General features: G+C 42.9%; 1 protein-coding gene across 2 annotated transcripts in view; it reads right to left on the bottom strand.

Moving 5' to 3' along the window:
• The window catches only part of LOC141160887 (protein mono-ADP-ribosyltransferase PARP15-like), a 108,834-nt gene that overhangs the window by 22,777 nt on the left and 72,195 nt on the right, over nucleotides 1–13,862 (bottom strand). For both annotated transcript variants that reach the window (XM_073645691.1, XM_073645690.1), the window contains 4 exons: nucleotides 9,255–9,418; nucleotides 4,613–4,733; nucleotides 2,447–2,509; nucleotides 2,096–2,272 (listed from right to left, as the gene is read on the bottom strand). In XM_073645691.1, the coding sequence (XP_073501792.1) occupies nucleotides 2,096–2,272; nucleotides 2,447–2,509; nucleotides 4,613–4,733; nucleotides 9,255–9,418 (525 nt within the window). The remainder of the gene's footprint in view (nucleotides 1–2,095; nucleotides 2,273–2,446; nucleotides 2,510–4,612; nucleotides 4,734–9,254; nucleotides 9,419–13,862) is intronic.

Here is a 13,862-nt window from a genome sequence, read left to right on the forward strand (position 1 = left end):
AAGCACCACTCCAGCACTACAATAAGAAAACCCGCTGAAGTTTTGCTTTAAGTGTACAACCGTTTTGGTATTGCAAGCTGACAATGAGTGGTTCTTTGAATGGCAACTCCATATAGACAAAAAAGACTAGGACTGTAAGGCAATCATAGAATCATAGAATGTTAGAGTTGAAAGGGACCTCCAGGGTCATAGTGTCCAACCCCCTCCTCAATGCAGGATTCACTAAACCATCTCAGACAAATGTCTGTCCAGCCTCTGTTTGAAGACTTCCATTGAAGGAGAACTCACCACCTCTCGTGGCCGCCTGTTCCACTCATTGATCACCCTCACTGTCAAAAAGTTTTTGAATATCTAATCTGTATCTTCTCCCATCCAGTTTCATCCCATTGCTTTAGTCTTTCTTTGTGCAAATGTGGCTCCTCTCAGTCTTCTCTTTTGCAAGCTAAACATTCCCAAATCCTCTATTTGTGTTTTTGCTGCATTTTTTCTGCAGGCAAAACATGATATCTTGGTAATAAAGAAGCTGCTTACAAAAAGCAGGTTTTGCTGTGTTTTTCAGGATCCCAAAGTTCAGCTTTGCTTCCACCACAGAAGCATGAACAATGCAAGATGTTAGGTCAGCAATGCAAGACATATGGGAAACCATAAAACTATTTTTGGAAAAAAGGGCAATTTAATCCAATTATTTAGTGGGAAAAGATTTTCATGTCTGAAAAAACAGTGACTATTCTGAACAAAAAAGTTCACACGTTCATGAAAAAATACACAATTACAAATTTAACAGCGGGGGAAGGTGAATTGGTCGGGAATAGTTTACCCAAGACACTGGCAGAGCACTCAGTTTGTAGGACATGGTTCACTTTCACACTTTGGTCAGCCCTTGATTTGGTCAGGTATTGTTCAGTTTCACACCTTGGTCAGCCAATGATTACGTTACACATATCACTAATTTAATTAAATTGTACTAATCCTAATTAAATCTTATTAATCCGAAACTGCCATTCTCAGGTGAGACCAAGACATTATGGTTTAAACTTTGGAAAATCACAAAAATAAATGGGTTTCACATACTGCTGTACATGCTTTTATCAAAAGCAGAAAAACCTGATACCTGCTTTTTTGCTGTGTTTTTGCATTAATTCAGTGCTTTCTTTCATAGGTGAAAAAACACTGAAAGAAGTGACATGCTGCAGTTTTCCAAATTAGTCAAGAAAAAAAACAAACTATGTTTGTGCATGAGATTTCTGAAATCTCATAGCTTTTGCTGGTACTGTAAAACACAGTTTAAAATTTGCACAAAAAGCAGCATTAAAACGCAGCGTATGAACAGAGCCTTAGACTACTTTGTGGTCTAGGAGTATATTCCTGTTTATACGCAGAGATGGACAACATGTATATTTGCATGTTCACTTTTGATGGAGGCTGGCAGTAATTCCATAGATGGACTTGTTGGTCATGAAGATCTATGGAGGTGCTATTCAGAATAATACAAAGTGGCTTGTACAGCTCTGAAGTTTCTCTAAGGTGGGGCAGACTGAGGTTGGGAGGGAAAGCCTTCCTGAGGACCCAAAGCTGCACTGAAGGACGGGAAGGATCCAACAGCCAAAAGCCACAACCCAATACTTTGTGGACTGGTAGAGAATGACGTGAATAAGTTTTCCAGCTTTCAAGTGTTTTGTGCTCTACAGACTCGTATGTATGGTGCAACGATCAAGTTTTCTTTGCCACTGTGTTTTTGCTGTGATTAATTATTTGTGCCTTCTTGTAAAAAAAATGTTTTTACTTCTGCTAACCAGCATATCAACTATTCTTCTTAAGGTCATAAAATAAATAGGAGCTACATATAAGAGACACAGTAAAAATTGCTCTATAAAATAACCTAAAATCTGCACAAATAACTTTGGATTTGAATGAAAAGGGGGAAAAAACACTGCAAAAAGAGCATCTCATTGTAGTGGGAGACTTGCAATCTGGTAGCCCTGACAGTGGGCTCTTTGAACAATTGTCATTCAGAGCTCAGCTTTTTGAACCAATAATTATCTGTGGATGGTCGCTGCTACAATTGATGATTATTTTTCTCTCGCCAGTAACTTACCCGTCCCAATGGCTGGCAGTGCCACGCTTGTGAATCCATTCTTATTGCATTCTTGCAGAATTGTGTCAATTGAATGTTGATAAGCGGGCACCGTGGTGGGTCCAATAATATGCATGATATTTTTGCTTCCAAGTTTCCCACCACTTGTAATTGCAACTTCATTTTTATTTAATGTACCTAAGAAGGATACAGAGGGGAATGCAGGACATGAACCTTATATTCTTCTCTTATGTGCCTCATACTCTTATTAACAGCTTCCTTATAAATTGTCAGATATCATTATACAGAATAAGATATAACTGTGCTTCCAGCTGAATTCAGATACATTAAAAAAATAAAATAAATGGATACCAATTTTCTTGCATTCCTCCTTAACAGTGTCCCCTGCAGCTCTCAATATTGCACCTGAAACACCTGTAAAGAGAAATAAAAAGCATGAGAATACTTGTAATTTATAACAAGACACTTATTTACAGCATATTATTGCATAGTTTAGTGTGATTGTTCCTCATGGGATCCTTCAAGCTCCTTAATGAATAAGTTCAGCAATTGCTGTGCTTGAAAGACAATACCATATTTTTTACCATCATCCTGTTTTAATTGAATGGAATAACTTTATAACATGGTCTAAGACAAGGGTGCACAACATTTTTTGGTCCAAGGGCCACGTTGCCATACTGAACCTATCCCAAGGACCACAAAAAATTTAAAGGGGTACTTACATCAATACATCACCAGAACCATCATCAGTACATACATCACCAGAACCAAGTTTTGAGTATTTGGGGAGGATATGGAGAGATTCTGCTCCAAAAAAAGGAGTAAAGATACGATAACTTACACTGACTTTTTGAAGCAGAAATTGAGCAAAAACTTATCAAATCCTCCTTATCATTTCAAACTCTAAGTTTTGAGGATTTTTAGGCTCTAACATTGCCATGAAGCACATTTTGGATTGCTACATGTGTTCAATAGCAGACCCACCATCAGCACCTGAATGCAGCGCCAAACCCACCATCAGCACATGAATACAGCTGGTGATCTGGTGCGGCTGAGGAGGGGGGGAAGTGGGAGGGATGTAGGCATGCTCACTGCTGGCTTGCAGCCCAGCTCAAGGGATAATGGGAAATGTAGACATAAGGGAGCAGAGGATTCTGAACAGGAAGTGATAGCTGTGACAGCAGAGCTGCGGATGGGGGACAGGGAGTGAAGCAGAAAGGTATAAAACCCGAAATTACCATAAAAAGGTATATGGGCATTTTTAGGGGTATTATCCTTTAGCATTTATGGCAAAGACAGCAATTGAGTTATAGTGGACAACCTCTTTAAAATACACATTTATATGATAAAGGAACAATAACTTGCCATAAATATGTAATTTTTTAACCTAGCTTAGATGCCGCTCTTTTGTATCTGGCGTTTTTTTTTTTACTTTTTAGGCAAGTTCAAATGTGTATAAAAAATTGTGCTATTCTGATCCAGAAGAAAAGGATGATTTTCAGCCGTATGGTGATCAGTATGCATTCCATATGCCATCAGTTTGTTATATCAGTAATTAACATTTACAAAACCAAATACAATTTCCCATGTTAAGCTGATAGTTATCTAAAGTGTATTTGCACCTTTAAGGGAATCTGTCTGCAGGATTTTACACTCACAACTATTTATAATCTCATGTAGCTCTTTCAAAGACAAATCCAGCAATACCTTTACAGTTCCTTCATCACCGAGAAAGTGTTTTAATGAGTATGCAAATGAGGTTGAAGAGCTATTTGTAGATCTGAAACCTCTGTCACTCTAGGTCTATTCCTCGCCCTGCACCATCTCCTCTTATTTGACCGACAGTGAATGCTGTGAAAAAGGATCAATCAGCTCACCTGCCCAGGTGCACGACAAAATACTCCAGTAATAGCAACAGTCCAAACGATGGCCGGCACCCACATCTTCTTAAAAGAATTGCTTTATTGATCCAGTAGTATAAAAAGGCACAAACAATGGTTGAACAAAACAGCACAAAAATTAAAAAGGCAGAAAAGAAATATCAGCTGCGCTCCCAGGCAACATATTTCAGACCTACATGATCCTTTGTCAAGTCTTTATGCTGTGTGACTTCAGGCAAAGAAGCCGAGGCGGCGGCACTAGGCGGAGAATAGAGCTGGAGTGACAGAGGTTTTAGATCTACCATAACCATTTGCACATCAATTCAAACACTGATTTCTTAGTAATGGAGGAACAGACTGGTCATGTAAAGGTATTGCTGGACTTGTCTTTGAAAGCACTAGAAGTGCATACAAATAGTTTGGTGTGTGAAATCCTGCTGACAGATTCCCTTCAAGGTCTACTGTACTGCAAAATACATCATGTCTATACCAATTTACCAGTGACAAGCAATATCTGACATAATTTTCTGCTCTTTAACAAATATTACCTTCACTCTAAAGCAATTTTCCTTAGTATTATTGCTCCCCCACCTTCAGCAATATAGACAGTATACACATAGTATTTTTTTATACTTACCAGAAGATTGATTCAGTGATGCATTTGCCAAGTTCACGACACAGTCCGTCGCCTGATGAGTGATGTCTCCTTTGATTAATTCAATCATTTTTCCAAAAGCCCAGAAGTGAGGGTAATTTGTCTGAATGTAGAGCACAAACTATGATTATACACAGATTCCAATACAGTGACTTCTTAGTCAACATTATATCTAGTGCATAACATTATTAAAGGGAATTTGTCACTAAGATCAACCCCTCCATATCACATATAAGGGTATATGTGGAAAGCTAAATCCATCGACACCTTTAAATCTTCTATCTGTTGCTGCATTCCCGAGAAATCAGCATTTTAATTCAAACGTAAATGAAGCATTAAGTGCTCTGAGCATGACAAAGCACTTCCAGAGCTTTTGCCACACTAGGTGGTTTCTCCGCTCATCACCTGCCCACTTTAGCTTGATTGATATCTTACTGTCTGTGTGATGTCAGGACAGGAAATCAGACAGTGAGCTATCAAGTTAAAGAGGCTGGTCCTGGACAGGGACACAACTTCTTGAGGCAGAGGTAGAGAAATTGCTCGGTCATGCCCAAAGCAGTTAATGTCTCCTTTGCATGTGAATTAAAATACATTCTCAGGAATGCAGCAACAGACGGAAGATATAAAGGTGTTGATGGATTTACTTTTCAAAGACCTATATCCCCATATTATATTATATGTTATGTTTATTTTTTTATATACAGTACAGACCAAAAGTTTGGACACACCTCATTTAAAGATTTTTCTGTATTTTCATGACTATGAAAATTGTACATTCACACTGAAGGCATCAAAACTATGAATTAACACATGTGGAATTATATACTTAACAAAAAAGTGTGAAACAACTGAAAATATGTCTTATATTCTAGGCTCTTCAAAGTAGCCACCTTTTGCTTTGATGACTGCTTTGCACACTCTTGGCATTCTCTTGATGAGCTTCAAGAGGTAGTCACCGGAAATGGTTTTCACTTCACAGGTGTGCCCTGTCAGGTTTAATAAGTGGGATTTCTTGCCTTATAAATGGGGTTGGGACCATCAGTTGTGTTGTGCAGAAGTCTGGTGGATACACAGCTGATAGTCCTACTGAATAGACTGTTAGAATTTGTATTATGGCAAGAAAAAAGCAGCTAAGTAAAGAAAAATGAGTGGCCATTATTACTTTAAGAAATGAAGGTCAGCCAGTGCGAAAAATTGGGAAAACTTTGAAAGTGTCCCCAAGTGCAGTTGCAAAAACCATTAAGCGCTACAAAGAAATTGGCTAACATGAGGACCGCCCCAGGAAAGGAAGACCAAGAGTCACCTCTGCTTCTGAGGATAAGTTTATCCGAGTCACCAGCCTCAGAAATCGCAGGTTAACCATCGCTCAGATTAGAGACCAGGTCAATGCCACACAGAGTTCTAGCAGCAGACACATCTCTACAACAACTGTTAAGAGGAGACTTTGTGCAGCAGGCCTTCATGGTAAAATAGCTGCTAGGAAACCACTGCTAAGGACAGGCAACAAGCAGAAGAGACTTGTTTGGGCTAAAGAACACAAGGAATGGACATTAGACCAATGGAAATCTGTGCTTTGGTCTGATGAGTCCAAATTTGAGCTCTTTGGTTCCAACCACCGTGTCTTTGTACGACGCAGAAAAGGGGAACGGATGGACTCTACATGCCTGGTTCCCACCGTGAAGCATGGACGAGGAGGTGTGATGGTGTGGAGGTGCTTTGCTGGTGACACTGTTGGGGATTTATTCAAAATTGAAGGCATACTGAACCATTATGGCTACCACAGCATCTTGCAGCGGTATGCTATTCCATCCAGTTTGCGTTTAGTTGGACCATCATTTAGTTTTCAACAGGACAATGACCCCAAACACACCTCCAGGCTGTGTAAGGGCTATTTGACCAAGAAGGAGAGTGATGGGGTGCTACGCCAGATGACCTGGCCTCCACAGTCACCAGACCTGAACACAATCGAGATGGTTTGGGGTGAGCTGGACTGCAGAGTGAAGGCAAAAGGGCCAACAAGTGCTAAGCATCTCTGGGAACTCCTTCAAGATTGTTGGAAGACCATTTCCGATGACTACCTCTTGAAGCTCATCAAGAGAATGCCAAGAGTGTGCAAAGCAGTCATCAAAGCAAAAGGTGGCTACTTTGAAGACCCTAGAATATAAGACATATTTTCAGTTGTTTCACACTTTTTTGTTACGTATATAATTCCACATGTGTTAATTCATAGTTTTGATGCCTTCAGTGTGAATGTACAATTTCCATAGTCATGAAAATACAGAAAAATCTTTAAATGAGAAGGTGTGTCCAAACTTTTGGTCTGTACTGTATATGTGACTCGCCCCCTGGGCCTAGTGTGGACGTGTGTGGGCTACCCGGAGCCGGGTCTCTGGGGGTTGCAGGATCCGTGGAGGTGACCTGGTCCCGTGGCTCAGGGCGGTCAGGCCAATGGCGGTATTTTGTGGGTTTTAGGTTAATTGTCCGACTACGCCACCCGTGGATTGCGGTCAGTGCGGACCGCCGCTGCAAGGCAGACCGCTGGGGCTGATGGTGTATGCAGCTGAGGTAGTGTGACTCCCCACGGGAAGAGTGCAGCCCCAGGGCAGAGAATGTGGATGATGGGAGTGATGGTGCGCGGGCGTCCCAGCACTAGTAGTGCTGGTGCGGCGATGAAGCACAGAGACGTGGGGTTGCAGTTCAAGTTCTTTACTCACAGTTCTTTATGTCCCAAGTCATTCCGCGGGCAATGACTGCCCAAGCCGTGCTGCGTCCACCAGGCAGGGGGCTCGGTCAACCCCCAGGCAATTCCAGAGTGTGTCACAGGACTCCCTTCTACTCCTTTCTCTGGCCGTGCCCCACCAGTGACACTACGTCTGTCCAGCTCCCGCGGGCCTTCTCTTGGGAGGGCTTTGTGCTCACCTCCCTGACCCTATGTGGTATGCCTTTCTAGTAGGTGTAGTGAGGGGTCGCACCAACATATGATCGCGACCGCCGGTCCTTGGCTGAGGATTAGTCGCCTCCACCAACTTGGGATCCGGTACCCTGTTCTGCCAACCCGTCACCCGCAATCTCCTGGGTCCTTAGGGTTCCTTCTGCCTTCGTGTCTCTGGGCCTCTCTTGGTGTTCTGTTCCTTTCTTCCTTTCCTTTCTGTTCCTGTCTTTTCTGCTGGCTCTGGCCTCACAGGCTAGGCCCGCCTCCGGAGCAGAGCTCCACAGAGGCCCTGCTCTGTCACTTCCTCTCTCAGACTGAACACTGTTCTGAGATGGTGCCCACCTTATATACCTCCCTCTCTGTGTATGAGCCCAGGTGACTTGCAACCAATGGGCTCCTACCTATGCCCAGAGACCCAACCCCTATCTGCTCCTACATCACTGGGTATTCCTCCCCCCTCCCCACTCCAGGCAGGGACATGGTCTGTCGTGCCTGCATTACTGTCTAGTGGGAGCACCGTTGAACTGTCCCTCGGAAATGGGGTGAGTGTGCTGTATGCAGCTAACTGAGCCCTGGTCCACACTCCATCCTTACCCGGGAGAGGAATATCACACCTCTGGCAGAGGTGCAATACCCCTGTAGCGGCCAAACCCTCGGGGCGCTACATATGTATATGTATATATATATATATATATATATATATATATATATATATATATATATATATATATATATATATATATATATATATACACACACATACATATATATACTGTACACCTGGCTTGAGAGGGTTTATCTTACTGGCTGAGTCACTTTTAACACTACTAGTCAGCACCAAAGTAAGCTTATCCCTGTGGTAGGGGCAAGCATCCTGAATTTTATTATTTAGCACTATGGTGAGAATTTTTTTTTTTTTAAGTTCCGCATTTCATCATGAAACAAGGCAAAATGTGAAGATATTGGTCTGAGTTTAAGCTAGAAAATAATGGGGCAAGCACAGATTTGCATTTTTTTCAGCCATTTCCTTGCTTAAAATGTAAATAATTTGTCAAGTGATGTTGGACAATCCTGGTGACAGCCAAAAATTGCCATTTTTTTACACCACAAAAGTGGAGCAAATTACTTACTGAATTCCCCCTATTTCTATACAGAGGATTAGAAAAAAACGTGACTGCTGTCTTCTAAAAGCAGAGTCACAGCAGAGCGGAGCTCCAGTAACACACAACAATTCTGGTGCAGTTTCCAAAGGTCAGCAGCAAGTTCTGGACAATCCCTTTAAACAAAGGATTTGGGGAGATTTCACATGAAAAAAATGGTGTTCTAGGGTACACATTTACTTTAACTCCGTCAAAACCAGCTGATTTGGTACCTTACGGAGCAAGTAATTTTTTTTCTCTCACTTTTAAATACACAGGAGTTAAAAAATGTGTCCATCATTTTCAAAAGGAACATTGTAATGCTTAATTGTGCTTTGGTGGCAATGTGGGGAAATGTAACACTAGCGCCATCTTCAGGTCAGGAGGTTAATTCAAATTATTTTTTATTGTGGGAAGGGGGAGTGGTGCAGTGCCACCATAAAGTGAAAGTTCTTGCAGCTAAAGTATGGATGGCAAATATTAAGTGCAGCTTATTAACCATTCATAGAAATGATAATGACTGTTGGTCACTGAGCACTGGTTGTTCTCGCACCTTGTAATTCTGAAAAAAACGTTGATATTTTTCATAAATATCCTGTTCGAAGACAACAATGATGATCTCACAAATGACGGTCATGACGGAAGGATCGCTTAGGTAATCTTCTATGCCTTTCACGATGTATCTTATAGAAATATTAGCGTCTAATTTAGCTGCTCCTTAAATATTTTAAAAAACAAGAATTAAAGTCCATTTACTTTACAGAATAATCTAGACCTAAATGCTACAGTGAAACATATAGGAATAAATAGAAAATGTTAAACATTAGAAACATTTTGTAGTACAAGGACGCTTCTCTGTTCACCCTACTTCAAAGACTTATTTTCTTAAAGTGGTTTTCCCACAAGCTAAGTTCATTTGAATCAATATGTCTTTGAATAATAACTTCCACAATTGGATGTGTTTAAAAAAATGTTCCTGTGCTGAGATAATCTTATAAATGTGCCCCTGCTGTGTACTGTGTAATGGCTGTGTCTGACCGTACAGGAACATGGTCTGATCGTACCACATCTCCTGGGCAGGGGAGGAAGGAAAAGAGTATACAGACATTACAGCACGGGATCACAGCTGATTCTTTTTGTGAGGCAAAGCATTTCACTACCTGTTTTTAAGCAATATTTTACCTGAAAGAATCAGCTGTGATCCCCTGCTGTAATGTCTGTATACTCTTTTTGTTGGAATATGTTTAATGCAACAACTCCATTCCTGTGTATGTAAGTGTTCTATTGCTAGGTTTGTGTATTGTCTATAAAGTTAAAAAAAAAAAAAACAACTCCCAGAGACTCACACACAGAAAAGACCATGTGACTGTATCCAGTTTCCTGTGTCTGTGCATGAGAGGAGAAGCAGCCTGCTGATGCTGCACAGAGACACTTAAGATATGTATATTCCTGATTCCACAAAGCCGATCATATCTGTACCCTGTTTATAGCTAATTAAAGCTTTGTTCTGTTGTCAACACGCTTTGAGAGTATCCTGAATGATCCGCTGCCAACAGGTTATGGGCCCAGCGTGACACAGAACCCCAGGAGTGACACAGAAGAGTAATACAGCAACAGAAGTCCAAAGCAAAAGCAGCACAGAGCAACAGAGAAGATGTCCACAAGCAGAGATCAATGCAAGTTCTCAGTGCAAAGTCTCACCGATCACAATTATCAATCTTGGAAATTTAAGGTGAAAATTCTGCTCATAAGAGAAGGTACGTGGAAATATACGCAGGAACAAGTGCCTCATCCATTACCAGATGATTGGCTAGAGAAGGATCAGAAAGCACAAAGCACTATCTCCTTCAGTGTAAATGATGATCAGATTGTGCATATATGCAAATGCACAACTGCAAAAGAGATGTGGGATGAATTACAGAAAGTGCATGAAAGATCAAATCTCAGCAATAAGCTTTATCTCATGAGAAAACTGTATCAGTCTAAGCTAAGTGATGGCCAAAATATGCAGGACTATATAAGAAACACCCTAGAGATTGTGGAGCGTCTCAGGGACATTGGAGAAGAAATTAAAGACTTTCATGTTGCTGCGCTACTATTAAGTGGTCTTCCAGAAAGTTATGACACACTTGTCACTGCACTATATGCACGGCCAGATGATGAGGTCACACTAGAATATGTCAAAGGCAAGCTTGTAGATGAATTCAAGCGAAAAACATACACAATGTAAGCAGCTGTAATGAATCTAGAGCAGAAACAGCATAAAAGACACAGGACTTTCGTAAAAAATAAGAGCAATCTAAGGGAAACTCGTGAATGTTTTGTCTGTAAAAAGCCCGACCTCCTTAAAGCAGACTGCAGAATTTGGAAAGCAAGAATGAGTCAGCTTAAAAAGCAGAACAGTGATCAAAAGGTGAAAACAGCTGTAGAGGAAAAGTCTGCATGTGTTGAAACTGCATTTAATACCAGTACAGGCTCATCTGCAAAGCATATGTGGTGTATAGACTCTGGTGCTAGCAGCCATATGACGAATAACAAGGATTTCTTCACTGACCTTGATAAAAGCAAGTCAGAAAAGGTCATCTTAGCTAATGGTCAATATATGACTTCAGGAGTAGGAGACGACTATCTCCACTGTCCAGTTTCCTTAGCACAAAGCAGAAAGATCCCAGTAAAGGATGTTCTCTATGTTCCCAGTCTTGAAAGCAATCTTCTGTCAGTAAAGAAGCTTAAGCAAAAAGGGAATGTAATTACTTTTAAAGACAACAGCTGCATTATATCAAAGAAGGGTCACACTCTTGCATTAGGAAAAATCCAAAATGAACTTTATCAGCTAAAATGCAAAGAAAGTGTACAGTGCTAGAAAAGTAAGCACCACTAGATCTGCACAGCCACTGGATTTGATACACACAGATGTTTGTGGTCCAATGAGTGTTCAAACTCCAAGTAAGAAGAGATATTTTCTCACATTTATTGATGACTAGTCCAGATATACAGTCGCCTACCTGCTTCACAGTAAGGATGAAGTTCCACAGAAACTTGAAGAATATCTTGCTGTAGTATTTAACAAATTTGAAAGAATGCCAAAATCCCTGCGTGCAGATAATGGGACTGAATATACAAGTGGTAAGGTGCAAACCATTTTAAAAAAGAATGGAATCGTTTTCCAGACTACCATCCCATACAACACAGAACAGAACAGAATTGCAGAGAGAAAGAACCACACTCTCTGTGAAAGTGGAAGAAGTATGTTGTTTGATGCAAATCTATATACAATGTATTGGGGAGAAGCCATCACGACAGCTTGCTATCTTCAAAACAGACTGCCAGGTAAAGCCACAAATAAAACTCCATATGAGTTATGGAACTGTGAGAAGCCTAACCTGAAGCACCTAAGGATATTTGAAAGCAAAACGTTTGTGTATGTTCCCAAAGAAAAATGTTCCAAGTGGGAATCACATGCAAAGCAAGGAGTCCTGGTGGGCTATAGCGAACCTCAAAAGGGATACAGAATCTTGTGTGTCACCCCAGGCCTGGATGCCACAAACTTGTAAGGCTGTGTCTGAGAGCAGGAGGGAGGTTCTCTGGTCATGGACCATTTGCATGCAGCACCTCCTGTCCCAGGCCAGTAGGGAGAGCAGGCTGCCCCTATAAAAGCTGGTACTGAGGGTAGGGTTAGGGAGACCAGGACCCACTTCTGAAGTATCCAGAAGGGTTCCCAGAAGAGAGGGACAGGTCAGCCGCAGCTGAGAAGTCCAGGAGGCAAAGGAGGAACAGAAAGCCAGGGACAGAGGTGACGAGAGCCGGTCCTGGCAGAGAGAGACCACACAACCGGACACTGGGGTCCGAGGCTGTCAGGGTTGCAAGCCCTGCAGCAGATAACCAACCCGCAAGGGATTTCAGGTCCCTTGGCCAAGAAGCCTGGAGGCTCCGCCACACAGAGGGACCGGTACAGCACGGAGAAGCTACAGGTACCTAAGGCCCGAGTCGCAAGCCATACAGGCATAGTACACGGCAAGCTCAGGGACGTGGGCTATCATACCACTAAAGGGGGAGATAGTCAGCAAGGGCAGAGAGAGAGAACGGTAGGCCTACCCACTCACCCTGACCAGCAGAGCTCACCTGAATGCCCTCAGACACCCAGGTCCATTCCTACCCTGTACTCCTGGTGGGTCTGTGATAAGATCTGCAGTAAAAGACCCTGGACTGCATTATTGGACTCTGTGTAGTTACTGCTATGCCTGCACCATCACCCCCAGCATCCTATTACTCTGCCCTGAGGCAACACTCCTCCCGTGGGGAGTTGTACTATTCCCTGCTGCATCCCCAACACCAGCCTCAGCGGTCTGCCTTGCAGCGGCGGTCCTCCCTGACCGCAATCCACGGGTGGCGTAGTCGGACATTACCTAAAACATATAAAAGGCTGCCACTGGTCTGACCACCCTGAGCCACGGGACCGGGTCGCCACTACTACTCCCAGCATTGCCCTGAAGTCCGGTCTCGAGTGCCCCACGGCCCAGGGGGCGAGTCAGCTTTGGCGTAGTCGGCAGGATTGTGACCAACCCGCCACAAACGGGTATTGCGAGCCTGAAAAAGACTGTACATGTACCTTAAAAAGAAGTTTCCCGCCATCCGGAGCAGTTTACCGCCGTTTTCAGCCGTCTCCCGCCATCTTCAGCAGTTTTCCCCGCCATCTTCAGCTGTTTTCCCGCCATCGGACGCCATCTTCAGGACGCCGTGCGGGAAGAAGAGGGGCGTGGACGTCCAAAGCGCACGAGACTTGAAGCCCCGCTCCACGCACCGACGCTACGCAAGGTCCTGGAAGGGAGAGAGAGCGACGCTGACGTCACCAGGACGTGACGCAAGGTCCTCACACGGAGCAGCACCAGTGGAGCCGCGGCCTACAGAACAGGATCGTCGGAAGGTAGGCCACGCTTAACTAGGGGGGAGGAAGATGACGGACACGGAGGGGCCTTCTACAACCAGCGGAGCTGCAGCAGCGGTGATGCCGTTCTCTATGCCCTACATCCCCGGAGCAGCCTGGCTACCCCAATACTCAGGGGACCCCCATACCTTAACTGACTTTAGGGAAAGACTGCACAGTTTATTCAAAGTTTATCCCCTGACTGAAGAACAGAAAGTGAGCATTCTGACGGGGCAG

Source organism: Phyllobates terribilis, unplaced genomic scaffold (assembly GCF_046119375.1).
Source record: "Phyllobates terribilis strain yellow unplaced genomic scaffold, ASM4611937v1 Scaffold_9__5_contigs__length_417890890, whole genome shotgun sequence".
NCBI lineage: Eukaryota > Metazoa > Chordata > Amphibia > Anura > Dendrobatidae > Phyllobates > Phyllobates terribilis.